At 40.1% G+C, this 17,788-nt stretch overlaps 2 protein-coding genes across 3 annotated transcripts in view; one reads left to right on the forward strand and one right to left on the reverse strand.

Moving 5' to 3' along the window:
* The window catches only part of ENTREP1 (endosomal transmembrane epsin interactor 1), a 28,024-nt gene extending 17,294 nt beyond the window's left edge, over positions 1-10,730 (forward strand). The window contains exons 7-11 of the mRNA XM_014894023.2: positions 1,589-1,718; positions 2,290-2,362; positions 6,816-6,965; positions 8,664-8,950; positions 10,033-10,730. Of these exons, the coding sequence (XP_014749509.1) occupies positions 1,589-1,718; positions 2,290-2,362; positions 6,816-6,965; positions 8,664-8,950; positions 10,033-10,239 (847 nt within the window). The 3' untranslated portion in view covers positions 10,240-10,730. The remainder of the gene's footprint in view (positions 1-1,588; positions 1,719-2,289; positions 2,363-6,815; positions 6,966-8,663; positions 8,951-10,032) is intronic.
* A 1,861-nt stretch (positions 10,731-12,591) lies between these two features.
* Positions 12,592-17,788, reverse strand: part of APBA1 (amyloid beta precursor protein binding family A member 1) — a 40,363-nt gene continuing 35,166 nt past the window's right edge. For both annotated transcript variants that reach the window (XM_014891744.2, XM_014891743.2), the window contains 2 exons: positions 17,407-17,547; positions 12,592-16,131 (listed from right to left, as the gene is read on the reverse strand). In XM_014891744.2, coding sequence (XP_014747230.1) covers positions 16,060-16,131; positions 17,407-17,547 — 213 coding nt within the window. In that variant the 3' untranslated portion in view covers positions 12,592-16,059. The remainder of the gene's footprint in view (positions 16,132-17,406; positions 17,548-17,788) is intronic.

Below are 17,788 nucleotides of genomic sequence, written 5' to 3' on the forward strand. Positions count from 1 at the left end.
TATTGTTTGGGTACCTCCTGGAAATTACTTTTAAATCAAGGGACTCAAGGAAATGCTTTTCCAGTTGCATGTTCTGTGATAAGTTTTAACATAATTATTGGACATAGCATTAATTTTCAAGGTGTGACTGAGCTGTGTAGGCATGTTTAAAAACAAAATTAAGATTCAAAATGTATGTAACTCTGTGGCTTGTATTGAATGCAAATTCAGCATGAACATACTAGGAAAATGTGAAGAAGTAATGTCAGTGGAGGATCCATCTCCATCGTACCTCATAATTATTATGAAGCCTTTTGGAACAGATGAAGTAGATAGTTATTATAAACTATTTTCACATATTTTATTTCTCCATTTTTAAGAATAGAAAAGACAATGGCCAGCTGTCAAAATATCTGCTTTCTTTTCCTCAGATTTCTCCATACATTACCTCCATTACCTTCACAGAAGTCTTTCATAAGAGAATTTCCAGGTTCTTATTTTGAAAGTTTTATTATTTTCCTGTCTGTGCAAGCAGTCTTCCATAAGCATTTCTGTCATTCTGCCCTTTCCTCTGAGCTTGCAAGAAAAAAATTTTCAGTCATCTTTGTTCCCTCCAGCCGGTGTCCAGAGCAACCCTAAATTCTGGAGGAAGGACTTGCTTTGTAGAGAGTAGCATCCACTAGAGATAGTGGATGAAAGCTGACCAAAGTCCAGAGAGCAAAACACGGGTTTCTGTGTGTTGCTTGAGGTTCCTGCTCAGCACCAAATCAGCAAGTAAAATGTTAAATAAAAAAAAAGCAGAGAAGAACCGAGGTGCTTTGAGTCAAGGACTTCTCTGAGGATTGTGTGGGGAAAGGTTTTCTTGCCAAGCTCTGCTGTTGACCACCATACTTTGTTACAGTGTTCCTGGGGCAATGTAAATGTATGTTTATCAAAATAAAGGTTTCTCCAGGCACTGTTCTGTTTTCTTCCTTCTCAGAGCTCCCTCCTAAGAGAAAGATGTTGCAGCAAAAGTTCTTTGGGATTTCTGCTGTGTTAAAGATCTGAGAGAGCTCTTTGGAAACTGAGGAGTAAGGTTAGCCATGAGATGCATTTGCCTCACACAAGCCTTTGTGAATTGATCAACCATAATATTCTTACATCATCACAAAAACAGCCTTTAGTTTGAATTTGGCTTTTTCTGTACAGCTATATCTGAACATAAACCAGGTCAGACGTATCTTAAATTTAGGTTATAAGTAAGAACTCAGTAGTTCACAAAACTCAGAGTTAGGCTGTCACATTTTGAGTGACAACCTGTACTTTAATTTTTGTAACAAAACTGAAGCTCTGAACTAAAACTGGAACGGGTTCCTAGGCCCAGTACTGCCCAAAGATGTTTGAACTCTGGGGAACACACTGGAGAGGCACGTCCTAAGGAGCTGAACTGGGAATTACTCCTGCTGTCTTCTGAGACAATGTCTTGCAGATCTTGATGAGTCCAGTATCTGAGACTTAGATCCCAAAATCTGAGTTGGCACAGGAAAGCCAGTGGAGTTTGGTAGCAGATGATGTTTCTCTGCAGCTGGAAAGCCATAGTGACAGATTTGCTCTGTGTTATTTATTGCAGCCCATCTATCTCTGATGTGATTTCACTGCCCTATATTTATGTGACGCAAATCAATGGGGTTGAAGTGTTCTGCTCTCTGGACCCACCTCCACCTTATGAAACTGTGTGCAGCTTAAAAAGCCCTGAGCAGGTATGGGCCACAGGAGTTTAATGTCTGATTTGTTTTTTCCACTCTAAGCTAGAGGTTGCATTCAAGCTTGGTTAATATAAGTCAGGAGGAGAGATTTGATTACAAATAAAAATTTCACCAAAGATTTTAATTAATCAATTTCCTCTAGAACTGAAAAGTTTTCTCCAGTGGGAAAACTGCCTAGACATGGGAGAAGGAGCAGAAAGCAGTGTGGAGCACAGCTGTTGCTGATGATTCTAAAAGACCTTCTTGCTTTACTTTTACCTGCATTGCTCCCGTGAGGGACTAGGTCAAAGTCTTGACATCATTAGTCATCCCTTTACAGTGGTGTTTTCAAAAGACAGGTGCTTTTTCCCAGAAATTACTGGATAGTATAAAATTAACGGACCTGGATGATGAACATGAATATCAGACATTCACTGGCCTTGATTTTGCCATGGAATTAAACTCATATCACACAGTCTCTGTGCATCTAAGAACAAGTATTCCATTTCTAAGGTGTATGTTGCAGTTCTTAGGAAATGCCAAAGATGGTGACTTGTGGTTTTTCAACTTTTGCATTTTATTCCAGGGAGGTGTACTTCAAATAAATGGCATGGAAGATATTGATTCAGGGGAAGTAAGTGACAGGCAGTCCTCTCAAGGTAAAAAGTAATTTCAAAGTTTGTTCTAGAATGTTCTCTCCAACACATATCGCTTAATGCAGCAGCAGCATTATTAGTTCTTTGAAAGACAGCCACCATACTGCAAACCAGAGATACAGCATCATGTTTGTTTCGGGCAGTAGGAGCAAGGATTCATGTTTAAAATGTTTAAAAGCATAACAGGTTGTTTTCATGCAAGATACAAAAAGGATATGTTTCTTTTTAGCAACCTAAAAGTTAGCTTTTGACACTATATCCATATGTTTCAAGAAATTATGTCCAGCTCCAGTGCTCCCATTTGCTTAGTGTATGTTGCTGGTAAAAATAGGAGAAGGATAGGAAAATGCTGCACTGTGTGGAGCTAAACTGGGAATTACTCCATTATCCAGCCTGAACTGGAAGAATTACTAAATAGTTCCTGCATCCTGGTACAGGAGATAGCTAAACTACTCTTAGAGACTACATCAAACTTTGCTCTGCACTGTTTTAGAAAACCATACCTATGGCTCCAACTTGTTTTTAGCCTAACGTTTGTTGCAATGTATGCTTGTGGCTAAACATTATTAACTTCTAGCTTTTCCGGTACAGCCCATAAAAATGTGTTCCAATTTTCATTTGAACTTGGCCATTATGGCAAGATTGCCTCATCTGCAATATTCATACAAGAGAGTAAAGACTGAGGCTGGGGGAAAGCCCCAATTATTTTATTTGATTGTGGCCTGTCTTCTGCCAACCTACTTATCAAACTATGAAAAAAACTTGGGTTTGAACTGCATCAGTTGAAACTGTTCCTATTATGTGGTCAGGGGAAAAAAAGAATTTGCATAAAGTCATGCCTTAGCCAAATGTCAGCTCTGTCAAAGTGCCCTTAAACTCTGACAGTCTGCCTGAAATCTCTGAAAACAAGCAGTTGGATGCTTCTGGTGTCTTGTCATTCATTCACCAGAATTAAACCTTTTGCTACAGTTCCTCTGGATTTCGTTCTCAAAGCTTTCTTATTGGTAGAACTCCTGTTGCTTTCTCTGAGCTTCCTGAGCTCAAACAAAAAGAGGTTCACAAATACAAGGATACCTGGTGACTTGCTTAAAGTTATGAAGATGGAAACAGGAAAAAAATAGCATAGAAAATGCGCTTGCAGTGAAGGAAAGTCTTTGTTTTGTTTTACTTTGTTTTTTGTTTTGTTTTAAAAAGGCTCTGATAAGACATTGTCTGAGGCATTTGTATTTAAAAATTTCCTTTGCAAGAGTCAGACTGAGCACGTATGGCAAAGTGTACACTCCTCTCCATCATCTTAACTGGTTTATCCAGTATTTTTTTAATAAAGAGATCTGTAAAGAGAAGTTTAATTATCAGCCTGCCTGTTAAATTCAGATAAAAAAAGAAAGTAAGCTTCTTAAGGAAGGAAATTAACTCTGCTGTTTCTTCTAGATTCCAAGGCTTCCTAGAATTAAGAAAAAAAAATACACTGAGCAGTATCTCTTCCTTTATTTAAATTTGGAGAGGTGTACTACATCTGGCTGGAATGGAGTTAATTTCCCTCATAGCAGCTTATGGTGCTGCTTTAGATTTGTGACCTGGGGAGAGTGTTCCAGCCTTGTCACTGTTCAGGGGCTGGCTGGGCATCAGTCAGCTAGTGATGAGTGACTGCTTTTGCATCACTTGTTTTCCTTCGAGTTTCTTGGGTTTTTTTCTTCCCACCTCACTGCAGCTGTCTTTATCTCAGCCCACGAGTTCTGCCACTTTTGTACTTAAATTCTTCTTCCTATATCACTGGTGAAGAGTGAGAGTGACTGTGGGAGACTGAGCTGCCTGCTGGGGTTAAACCACTGCAGAAGGGAAGTATATTGGAAGCTTATATTGGAATTGTGGGAGAGGAAGTCTATGGGCTTTCTCAGCTGGTGCAGTGTAGCAGTCTATAAATAAAACTTGAACTTTCAGTTTATGCTGGCAGGCTGTCATGCCAGGGCATTTGTGTATGATGCTGTGAGTCCCTTGGCATCAGTTGGTCAGAGCTGATCAAAGCTAAAACTGTGCACTACTCTGTTAGGAGAGTAAGGGAAATCCTGATTGCTGGCTGCAGGAGGAGCTCTTAAGCTTCTCTATGCCAGCTAAAGTTGTTTTACTGACTTCATAATCACTCCTGTCAAGCCGAATGGGACATCCCCTACTGACTGTAGGGACTGTAGGCAGGCATGCAACCTTTTGCTGGTGGCAGGAAGTGCTTGGTAGCTGCTCTGTGTCATCACAAACTAGGTGTATGCATTTCCAGTACACACCACTGTAAGACAATTATCTCTCCGAAACATTAACATTATTAAGGATTATCTTAAGATCATGAAATCTGTTCACTGATCTGTTCAGAATTTAAAAAAAAATACTGAACAAATCACTTCTCCAAATTAACAGCAGCACTGTACCTCCACTACTTACTGCTAACATAGCTCGACTGGTGTTTAAAAGTTTAGATTGTTAATACATTCTTTAATCCTCCATGATTCTTGGTCTGCCATATTTGATGCTAGGTCTTAACTTCTGATTTGCTAGACTGGTACCCGTTTTATATAGGTTATGTCATCCTTCTTCTCTTTAGAGATTCTAACTTGCATTTGTGTAGGAGATAAGGTGCTGTACTCAACGAGCACATGTCATCCAAGCCTAAATTTACTTGAATGGTCCTGCCACTGGCAGGACTGACACCACAGATTTTTGCTGTGTTCTGAATAAAAGACTGTTTACATGGATTTGCTTTTGTATTGAGTTTGCATGGCCAAGGTTTGGTAGTGGCAGGGATGCTAATGGAAGCTTTGAAGATTCCTCTATGCCTGGTAGAGCTCCAAAGATGGACCTGCTGCTGGAGAAGGCTGGACCAGTCAGAAATTATGGTAACACCTCTGTGACAAAGTATTTTAAAAGGAAAAAAAGTTACTTGGCAGATGTATTGGTGCTCAGAGAAGAGCAAAGAGAACTGTGAGAGGAACAGCCCTGCAAACACCAGGGTTAGTGGAGAAGGAGGGGCAGGAGATGCTCCAGGTGCTGGGGTAGAGTCCCCTGCAGCCTCTGATGCAGCCCATGGAGAGGCAGATGTGCCCCTGCAGCCATTGAGGTAACAGGGATGCAGAGGTTCACCCACAGCCCCTGGAGAACCCCTGCTGGAGCAGGTGGGTGTGCAAAAAGGCTGTGAACCCATGGGAGGCCTGTGCTGGAACAGGCCCCAGACAGGGACCTGCAGACCCAGGGAGAGAGGAGCCCATGCTGGAGCAGGTTTGCTGGTAGGACTTGTGAGCCTTTGGGGGATCCACGCTGGAACAGGGCAGACCCCATGGAACAGCGATCCACACTGCAGCATTCTGTGTAGAACTGTTGTCTGTGGAATGGACTCAAGCTGGAGAAATTACTGACTGTCTCCTGTGGGAGGGACCCCACACTGGAGCAGGAGAAGGACTCCCCTCCCTGAGCAGCAGCAGAAATGTGAACTGATCATAACCCATGTTCCGTGTGCTGCTGCAGGACAGAAGATAAAACCCCGGAGAGAGCTGGAGGAAGGTGTTTTTAAGATGTTTTTTTTAAAGTGTTTTACTTCTCATTACCCTGCTCGTTTTTGGATAAAGTAAAGTAATATCCCCGAGCTGAGTCTGTTTTGCCTGTGATAGTAATTGATGAGCGATCTCTCCCTGTCCTTACTTCAAGTCATGAGCCTTTCATTATATTTTTTCTCCCCTGTCCAGCTGCAGAGGGGAGTGGCTGAGGTGGGTACCTGGCATCCAGCCAGGGGCAGACTACTACACAAACCGTTTTAACTCCTGGATGATCAAGAAAATAGTTTTCTGTAATATGCCAGGTGCCACTAGATGGAGATAGAGAACCAACCTCAGTTAGAAATGTACACAGCTTCATCCTGTCCTGTTCATTAAATTGCAGCATGTAGTTTCACTCTTAGGAAAAGGAGGAGTGAGAAGGATATAACATATCACAAAAATTCAGGAAAGTATTTAAGCAAAGATTTTAGTTCCTTATTAGGGACTGGTGACTGATTTACAAGATACCTAATAGTGAAAGCTGACCTCTCTGACCATATGCTGTCATATCTTGGTACAACTGATTATAAACAGGAGGATTTGAGGCTCGGTGAGATTTAGTTTTTTGCCAATAAAGCTGTAGCTCCCTTCTCTCTGATCAGGTAGTTTAAGATGATTTTTGTACTAGGGTGTCCTAGACTGTAGTCTTGCTACTCCAGTTGCATAAGGCTGAACAGGTTTTTGCAAACATTAAAAGATATTACATATTACTGTTCAGTAAAGTGTGGGTCTGTGCACACATACATGCATCTCTAGACCTTTGTGTCTAGTAATTACAGATTTGCAGGAAGGATGGGGAAAAAAATTAGACTCTAATAATGCTTCTACAGATTAGCTTTATTTTGACTACTTTTATTTTTCTGTTTCTAATAATTCAGCTGAAGAAATTCAGGGGTCTTCCAGCAGAGTGAGCCTTTCCCCTTCAAATGCAAGCTGTGTGCCTGCAGGAGTGAACAGGAGAGCCTTTCATCCCTTGAGGAAATATTCTAAAAGTGACCCTGTGCTCCTGCATTGCCAGCTGCCTCAAGGTGACTGTTTTCTCTTTGATTGTGTAATGGTTCTTTAAAAGAAAAACTTTTTAGAAATTTGGTAAATTGAACCTAGTACCTGCAGAAATCAGCTACTGTTTCCCAACAAGCACTTACATAATAGTGCTTTGCCAAACCTTCTCCACCTAACTCCTTAGTCTTGCTGCTCTTTATGTTTTCACATTGTAAGAACAGGGTCTGGGTATGAGGGAGGGGTGGTGGAAAATGAGGATGGAGAGCACACAGGACTCCTCAGTGCACTAACATCTAAAATCTTACTAGTGCAGTTGTCAATGTGAGCAGTTTAAAGAAAAACTGGCTTGGGAATTTGGTATTAATCTATAAATTCACTCCCCTTTTCTCAATCCTCCAATCAGCACAAAAAAAACCCAAAAACTCAACACAACCCATGGTGGAGAGTCAATGAAACTGCTTTGGTATCAGTGACCTAATTCTGTTGCTGTGGGAAAACTGGTAATGTGACTATACAGTCTGTGATACTGCTGACAATCTCGAAAAACATACCAGAGGTCTTGCAGTTTTTACTAGAGGATATTGAAATCCCCACAGTAGCTGCTGATACATACCAGCAGTCAAAATGTAAGTGCCAATGGGGCATGCTAATAACAGCTGTTTATTCTGGATATTGGGAGCATGCCTAACTGGATTTCACTTGCTGTTTTTTGTGGAATGTTTTCATGGCTCTGCTGTATCATGTGCTTTGACTTGGCCTCTATCAACTTCGACCATAGCAGCCCAGAGAATCTGCTGCTGAAGCAGTATTACACAGAGCCTATTCACAGCTGTGAAAGCAGGGTGTTTCTGCTGTACAGAGACCCCATGTCAGAGGTCTTTGGAAGATTTAGGCTCAGTGTCACTGAGGTTGGGTCTGTTCAGCAGTTAGATCTGAGTTAGTCACAAGTGCTACAGAAAAGGAACTCACTGCAGCAATGGAATTTGCTTCAAGTTAGTGCTTTTCTTGTTGGGAAGTTTTGCATCTCCTCCTGGCCTTTTTTTGTCTGAAGCCATCATGAAAGTGCTTCTTGAATAATCTGTAGGTATGGTTTTGGGGTGGTTTTGTTGTTTTTTTTCTTCCTTTTAATGATGCTGAAGTTTGGTAACTTGTTTACATCAAAGGCCGTGAAATTGATTCTGTATTACCTTTTGTAACTGCAAGGTAATTCTGAACGTTTTGCTGTAGGTTTTTGGGTTTTTTTCCATTGGATTTCTACTTTGTAGTATTACTAGCTTCCAGCTTGAAAGGTAGTTATTTTCAGGTACAACTTGTCCTGCTGACTGCTAGTAACTAAAAGTTATCAAGAGTTAGGAGAGATCATAAAAGCCTTCTTCTACCTTTATGTTTACATTAATGCTCAACACACATTTCAGGTCTCTTCAGATCTGAAACAAGAGAAAGGAACCGATGTACACAAAATGACAAAGAGCTTTCCAAAGGGGAAGAGTCCCTCCAGACCCTCTGATATATAATATGCACTTAATCAGAGCTATATATGATTATTTTACAGGCATTTTGTGTAAACCCAGTAGAGTGAGCCTTCCATACCACTCTGACCATGCCAGGCTGTTAAGTTTTACACGGTTAAACTATACACTGCATCCTCATTGCATCAGGAGAGGAATCTCCGGGAATATCATGAACTATATGGATTGTTTACTTTGTTTCATCTTTGTCTTCAGAGACAGTGCTCAGCTGTGAAACTGCAACACCCAGTGACATAAATCCTCTGAACGCTGTCACCCTGCGGAAGAGTTCAAGAGCAACAGCTGCGAGGGGAAGACCCCACTCTCTCATAGACTATAAGTCTTATATGGACACTAAACGGCGTGTGGCATGGATCCTGGAGCAGTCCTCCTGCAGCATGAGCCCAGATATACATGACTTAGTGGAAAATATCAAGTCTGTTTTAAAATCAGATGAGAAACATATGGCAGAAGCTGTCAGCAGTGCAACTTTCCTTGAGCAGGTAGTTTTATTACTTGTATGTATCAGGTGATGTGGAAAGCCACTGCCCCTGGTTTGGAAGTAAAAGTTTACATTTGCCAGTCTGAGTTTTTGGACCAAACTGGCTTCATTCAGCACTTTCATTTAGGGAATGTGTGAGAGGCTATGACATTTCTTGCTCTATCAGCCAGAAGCCAGAGTATGTGTGTATTTAAAAACTGAGTCAATCTTCTGTTGAGGAATCATGAAGTGTAAATAACATGACAGCATTTTATACTGAGTGTGGCAGGGGAGAGGGAGAAGATGTTATAAGTAAGTGCTTGCTATTGCAAACCAGAAGGAATGGAGGCTGACAAGCAAATTTTTATGTCAACCCACTAGAAGCAACTTTTTGTGATTGGCTCCCAGGATAAAAATAAGACCTAGTACTAAAGAAAGAAGAGCAGAAAATGGAAAATAAGTGCTAACATTAATGGAATGAATATCCAGAAGTTTCAGACACTGCAGACTTCATCAAACAAATGTTTTGGTAGCTTACAGACCATTTGGGTAGATGAATTGATTCATGCATAGCACAAGTGATTTGCTATGACAACTCGTTTTGGTTTGTGTTCTCATGCAAAACGCATCAGTGTCATTTAGGCTCTGCAAATAAAGTGGGATTTCCCACTGCAGCCTTCAGGCAACAAAAAAAATCCTTGACAAATTTGATAGAAACAGGAGGGAAAAAGACTCCTTATGAGAATTTAATATATCACACAGGCCTGAAGGTTATTACAGTTCGGTGGCTTCTGCAAGGAAGCAACATTTAGGTTCCTTCTAACATATGACATGACATAGGTTGGAGTGAGAGAATTCCTGTGCACCTTCGAGAGGGAAACCAAACCAACCTAACAAAAACCCAACAAGCAATAACAAAATAAAAAATTACCCCACTGCTTTTCCCATACCTTCTTGGCAAATGCCAGGGGGTTTATAGCTTTTTTAATTATTCTTTACACATAACAGTCAACACTACAACTAGCTTCTTCCTAGTTGGGTAAAAAACTATTTTAATGGAACAAGAGCTGAAAACAAAACTGATTTAAACTTTTCTTTTTAAAGGTGATGACACCTTCCCAGCAAGCCGTGTCATTGAGAGGCCGTGCATTACCTTTTAGATTGCATCCTGGATTGCTGTACCTGGAGAGCTGTGGTGACCTGAGCACTTTCACCACAGAGGGAGAACAGCTAGCAGAGAGGAGAATCCAAAGAGCAGAACATGAACGGCCTCACAGTGTTGTTGGTGTTGTCAGGGAAACTGTACTTTGAGCTAGCTTTTTGGTTATTCCTCAGCAGAGCATTTCTGTCAGACATATACATACTGTAGAAGAAAATCATCTCTGGCAAGTGGGTGGATGGGTTTGTCAATAATCACCTCCTTTTTTTAATATTCTTATGCAGACTCTGAAGGGGAAATCATTCTACAGAGAGTATTAAGCAGATTGAAAGCTTTATTGGGCTCTCAGCTGTAGCTCATCTGTTTGTGATACATTATTGCCCTGCATCTCTGTGAAGTTTGGTAACAGGTAGTTGTGGGGTATGATGATACATTATCCTTGTGGAAGGAGCTGTCAAAAGCAGTATTGAAGAACTTGGCAAATTTTTGGTAATTTGGTTTAAATTAAAATCTCCTATAGTAAAATGGAGACCTTCAGATACAAAGTAAAAAAATGGTGTACAGAATTCTTAAATTACTCTTTATAAAAGAAGGGTGTTGATGTGCACATTGTACTAAAAATAATAACTGTCTTGAAGAAGCAGTCGTTTGGCTCACTGAACCTCTCACTTAATGGCAGAACGATATTTTTGTCTTAATCATGGAACAACATCCAAACCCAAAAGCACAGGTGTTTTCAATAGGTGGTGTGGGCTTGTTACTCTCCCGGGAAGAAAGGCACTCTCTATAGTTTAATTTTAAATGCTGTTTATTACAGCAGGTGCTATGAACAAAAAAGATAATATAATTTTATATTCCTTCAGGTGCTAGGATCACCACACTATGCAGCATGAAGCAGGGCACAAGTTATGCACATCCCATCCATTTGACTCCATTTAGGTAATCTGAAGTAATTAAAAATTTTCTTAGAAAACAATTATGTTCATCACTTCTACTATCAAACAAAAGGGCTGTTCACATGGGACCTTACTGCTGCACTTCCAAAGGCAGGGACACACAGGTATGCTAGGTGGTATTTATCATTCTGTGTAAATGGTAAATACCATTACTCAAACTGGGGCTGCCTGCAGGCTCCCTTCTTATCATCAACCATCTAAATTTATTCTGTGGCCAAGGGACATTGCTGGAGGTCCACCTGTAGGAGCAGCACAAAGCACAGCACAGGCCTGGCTCTACTCAGGTGACAGGCACGTGGATCACAAACTCTTCACATACCATGGTTGTAGGTCAGGATTGCTCCACATGCTTCTGCACTGAACATTTATTTAAGTTACAGCTCCAGCCCTGACACTGACACTGTCAGTCCACACAGGTCACCAGCCTCATCTCTTCAGCCTGCAAGGCACCATAAGATGCTGGAAGTGGGGTGGGGTCTGCTTGTCCTCTGTGTGGAGCCAAACCGCTAAAACACTGAAGGAGAGGGCAACAAACATATCCCCTCTAAATACAGCAGATCTGTGAAATTTTTGTCTGTACGGCTAAGCTAAGGGATTATGTTTATCTACTGAAATGCAGAAAAGTTTCTAACACAGGCATTGGTATGTACAGCTAATGGCAAGAATAGGAGGACGGAGGGTTGATACACAGGGAAATGCAGAAAGCAAGCTCAGCCTGTCTACTGCCTACTACCCTTTATTTGAGACTTACCAATTTCTTCTGTCATTTAAGCAAATAAGATGAAATACATCATTCTCTCATGTTGATGGTATTTGTATTTCATGTTATGAACAGCCACTAAATGACTGAATGCCCATGTTTAGTTTTCTTCTGAATCAGCTGTGGCATATATTTTCATTTCTGTGGTTTCAAAGTACTCATGACACTCTGAGGCACAGAAAATCCTATGAAGCTTCACCAGAGGAAACACTCCCTTGATGATTTTTTTTTGTTGACTTTCAAATATAATCATATTTTTCATAATCTCTCATACAAATATTTTTAACCTTAGCACAGGCAGTCCCACAGTTAGTTCTAGGGACAGACATACTACAATTCTACTTTTTATTTATTTAAATAGTGTTAGGTCTTTAATAGTAAACCATGCTGATGACATTTGAAGGAAAACAGTGATTTCAGAAATTACTCTTAAGTGTGAAGAATTTTTATCAAAGCCCCGTTTATGAAAAATTCCTATTTAAAGTTATTCAATCAATGAAACAGTATTTCTGTCACAACCACAGTGGCATTTCACATAGTAAAAACTGGGATGCTACCTTAGAATAGGAGTCTGTTTTGTTGAGGAGCACTAGTGTCATGTATTGCCTGAAAAGAATGCTGTTTTAAAAATAAAGCTAACAGCATTACTTCACAACTGCAGAAACACAAACAGAATTACTCCAGACTAAATGGCAAAAAAGAAGTTCAGTCACCTAATTATGTATGCATTCAGCATTGGCAAGTCAGCCTCTAGGTCAGTATGAGCAAATTCTCAGCCTTGTCTGAGGTATTTTTGTTTTGTAGTTTATTGTTGCAAATCTTACAGACATTAGCGCTCTGTTAAATAAAGGAATGTAGCACAGTAAATACATCACAACAAAATGACTGGCCAGAAACCCCCTACCCTGCCTCATCCAAAGCATAAAGCCCACTCTTCTCCCCTCTGTATCCCCCAAATCAAACAAGCACAGCTTCATTAGAGAGGTCAGAGACCTGTGGCAGAAAAACATCAGAGTAATTACATTCAGTAGATGTGCAATATCAACATTCCAGGCTCACATATATTTATATATATATTTATATTTTTATATAGAGATAATTAAATGTTTACAAAGAACAATATTGTTACAAATACAATACTATGCTTTTCCCAACGCTTTACAATAATTTCTATTCATCCTCTTTACAGAACAGAAGTACAACTTCATAGTCTAGGTACTGTGCTAAATATATACAAGAGATCTCAACCATGTTGCTGTCTTGAGAAATAAATTTCTTTTAGAAAAGAAGGAGAACTAGCAAACTTGGAAATCCAAACTGAGACTCAAACAAGATTCAAAACAAACATGAAACTTCTAAAAAATAAAAAATACAAGGGATGTTTCATCCTTAATGTAAACACTGAAGAGTTACTTAGACTGTATGAAGCAGCAAGGATGAAAGAAAAATAATTCAGGTCTGTCACTGAAGAAGGAATGTAAACCTTTGAAGGAATGTTCCTTTGCATCTGTTAAAAATCCCCATATCTGATCTATCAAACTGCTGCAACAGTCTAGAGAACAGCCAGCTTTCCCTTTTGAGTTCCATTTTCTTGAAACTCTTTCCGTTTACAGAGTAAAATGGGATTGCTTACAAGACTGTTCTCAGAAGTGTGCACACTCTATGGACCTCTCAGTTTAGAAATTTTATGCACATACTATAACTAAAAAAATGAGATTTTTTTGCTAAGCTCTGGTCCTGCAAGCATTCATTTGCTTAATGTTAAGCACCTATTTAGGATGAACAGTAACTTCACAAACTGCTGGCTGCAAGTTTTCCAAAGAAAACAGTTGTTTCTTCTCTAAATATATTTGCATGTTCAGATCTTCATCATTTCCCAGTGAAGTGCGCTAAGGACTTCACCACATCAGCTAGACAGAATTACAGAAACAAGTGAAGTGGAGGGCATACATATAGCAGGTACCAGGAGCATGATGACTGTGTCTTCAAGAGTTCACTAAGTTTCCTCAGGCAATGTATGGAAAGGCTGCACTGTATATAATCTTCTAAATTGTACATGGTTATATACCATATTTACATTTATTACTATATATATGGAAAGTTCTAGGAAAAAAGGTTCAAATTGCCATAAACCAGATGCCTACAGTTAAACAATATACTCACAAGCAATTAATTATCTTGTTGCATCTGTGAGGCAGCAGAGTTAAGTACTAACCTGGAATACTAACACCATTCTCTTGTGCAATCTGCTATTCTGGAGCCTTGGATTAAATTATATAACAACAAGAAATGCAGTAAAATCAATTCATCATACATTAATTTCAACACTAAAACATATCCCCTTACTACAACAGTTTATGCATCACTTCAATATGTCCCTTAAATATCTGCTTACCACAGAAATACAGTTTATCCTCTAACTCTGATCAGATTGAGGTTATCCATGGTTTTAGAAAGCAAAAAAACGGACCCCTGACAAGAATGCTCAGTGGTTCTCAGCAGTGTTGGCAGCAAGCACACATGCACACATCCACTTCCATGAATCCCCATAGCAATGTCTAGGATCACCACTGGACTGCAAGCAACGCTTACATTGCACAGCTCACGTCACAACAAGTGACAAACAAGTGACTATGAACAACACCGCATTTGCAAAGCAGAAGTGGCATGTGGCTGTGTGTCGTCTGCTCTTCTTTTCATCTCACTGAGCCTTTCCATCACAGCAAAACACAGCACAAACTGTTTCTTTAAAAGAAATCAACATTCTAGCCTGGATTAAACGCATGGTTCAACCTCAGTATAAACACCAGTATACAGTCCTGAAAAAAGTAACTATAGAGAATGTAGAATTCTCTCACTAGGAAGAAAAGACACTGTTTCTTTTTTATTTTGAACCCTCTTAAAAAAAAAACAAAGAACCCAACCCAGCCCCCTTTTCCCCTTTTGTCTCTAGCATGCAACTTAGAGGCTAATCAAATACAAGATTTCATATATCCCTACAGTTAATCATCTTCATACAAGTGCATATAGTACACACATATCTCTTGTAAGTGCCATACATGTGGGGAAAAAAATCACAAGCTAAATTATATAACAAAATAAATAAGTTTATTCCTGCCTCATCCTTTCCACTGTTATCTATATCATGAACTAAACAGGAAGTCAATAAAATTAGACAGGTCTTTGGACAAAAATATATGTTGAAACTGGCTCAGAGAACAAAATTACTTAGAATAGTCTGCAGATCTCTTATATTCAAACTTCATAAATAGGAAGCACAATTTTAAAAATGTCTATATACACTGGCACACATGGCTATGTGCACCAAAATTGTAATTAAGAGCCTAGAAAAAGTGTAGCTATTCAGCAGATCCCCTCACTATTTTTCTTGTGGATATTTAAAGATTCTCCCCCCACTTCTTTAACCTCTAAAATCAAGAAGGGACTATAAAAGACAAAGCAGAAGAAAACCAGGAGATAGAAATCTGGGGGCAGAGAGGGGGAGGCAGCTGTTAGTAATGCCTCCCAAATTTCTAAGTGCAAGTAATGCAAGAATAGCATGTTTCAGGAACTTATGGAGTATATTTTGGAGTCCTACTATGATGAAGAATTGATGACAGAGGGGAATTGTGTATTTGGACAATTCATTTTACAACAGCAGCATTTACTGAGTCTTCAGAAGCAGGCAATTTTTCCTGAGGGCAAAACAATCCTTTTGGTATTCTACTTTCCCCACAGACACAAACCTTTAGTACTGAGCTTGGTGCCTGTGGGAAAACAGGGCAAGAAAAGCAAAGTCATAGGCAAGATATCCAAGAGAACACTTTGTACTCTATACTTCTCTGTTTGGTAAAGTCATCTTTCATTCAGCAACATTTAATTTACTTGGTTTATAAAATTATAGCCACAGAAATAAAACTGATAATGTAGCATGAAATAGAGCCATCTGTGAATACTGCTGTAACCTATGCTGCTGTTATTTCCCCGTTTTGCATGTGGAGCTGTATGAAGTTTCACTTGTAAAAAGATGCAACCAAAATAGTTCCAGAAATACATTTTGCCCCTTACCAAAATGCAGGGAAGTGGTGGGAAGAAGAGGAAAAAGGGATGAAGGAGAGAGAAACAGTGTATTTGTGTCTAAAAACTGGGGAGAGAAAAAGAAATGTCTTTGCAGACACACAAATGCAGCACTAGAGAGACAAGCACTAATGAGGAAAAACACCTTCCATGCACACTGTGGAGGTGAGGTGTCAGCTTCAAATGTAAACTGGTTGCTCTTGTGCAGTCAACAGTCTGTACATGGCAGCTGGCATAGTCTTCATATGGATCTAGAGGAAATAAGCCAAGTTAATTATGTTCCTTAACATCCACACCTCAAGTGAAGGACCAATATAAGGTCATAAAAGGCAGAAAAAAGGTAAAACTTAACAGTTTTCATATGCTTATTAAAGTATTGCAGGTGATGATATCATGAAACGATATGTTAAGTATTGATGAACTGTCTAAAATTGAAGACACTTCATATTTTCAAGGTACAGTTCTTCTAAAGCATAGAACTAGGGAGCAAAAAATGAAAGAAATGCTGTGCAGGCTTGGTCTCACTTTAGCTTTTTGGATTTGATTAGCAACAGGCCAATAGAGATAGAACCACAGAATTATGGAACAGTTTGAATTGGAAGGGACCTTTCAAGATCATCTAATTCAAACTGCCCTGTTGCAGGTATCAACATTTGTCACTGGAACAGGTTGCTTCGAGCCCCATCCAGCCTGGCCTTGAACACTTCCAGAGATGAGGCATCCACAGTTTCTCTGAGCAACCTGTTCCAGTGGCTCACCAACGTTTATAGTGAAGGATTTCTTCCTATGCCTGATTTAAATCTCTCTCTCCATTTTTCTTAGAAGCCCCCTTTATACATTAAAAGGCTGCTGCCAGGTCTCCTTCAGGCTCCTCCAGGAGCCTTCTCTTCTTCAGGCTGAACAACCAAACCTCTTTCAGCTTTTTCTCACAAGAGAGGTTTGTTTGACCCTTTTCATGGCCTTCATCTGTATCTGCTCGAGCAGGTTCATGCCTTGTTTATGCTGAGGGCCCCAGAACTGCACACAGTACTCCAGCAGGGTCTCACAAAAACAGAATACAGAGGGAAAATCACCTCCCTGTTGGCCACACTATTTTTGATGCAGCACAGGATATAGTTGGCTTTTAGGACTGCAAGTGCCCATTCCAGGCTCATGTCCAACTTTCCTTCCACCAAGTTCCTCTCTTCAGGGTTATTCTCAATCCCTTCAGCCCTAGTCTCGATGTTGGAGATTGTCCAGACCCAGATGCAGGACCTCGCACTTGGTCAACTTCACAATGGTTACATGGGCCACTTTTCTAGCCTGTTCAGGTCCCTTTCCTTTAGCACCACTGATCTTGATGTCACCTTCAAACTTGCTGAGAGTGTAACTCAATCCCACTATGTCACCAGTGGAGACATGACAGACAGAGTGCTGGTCCCAGTACAGTTCCTTGAGAGACACTGCTCGTTACTGGTTTCCACTGGTTGTTACTGGTAACAGCAGTGAACTGTGCTATACTGCCTAGAAACATTGCTGGTTCTTACCTCACCAACAGCATTTGAGAGGATGTGAACAATTTTCTCATGGGGTGTTGCTACAACGCTCTGCCCATTGATTTCAATGATCCGATGGCCAACACGCACACCTCCTCGCTCTGCTATGCCTCCTCTCATAAGGCTACAGATCTGGAAGAGACAGGACAAATTTATCATGGGCTGGATAAGGAACAGAGACTTTTGATTACCCATTTTTGCCTGCAAGATATGAATCAACATTTAAACACACACTTGCAACAACAAATTCTAAGATGCAATCAACTGCTGACTCAAGTAGGTAATGGATATTCTCTTCCAAGAGGAGAACAAACTGTCAGAAGAGGCTGTTTCTGTTAAACATTACATGTCTTGTGGTTTGGAAATTTATGAG

The sequence above is a fragment of the Sturnus vulgaris genome, chromosome Z (genome assembly GCF_052056855.1).
Source record: "Sturnus vulgaris isolate bStuVul1 chromosome Z, bStuVul1.hap1, whole genome shotgun sequence".
Taxonomy (NCBI): domain Eukaryota; kingdom Metazoa; phylum Chordata; class Aves; order Passeriformes; family Sturnidae; genus Sturnus; species Sturnus vulgaris.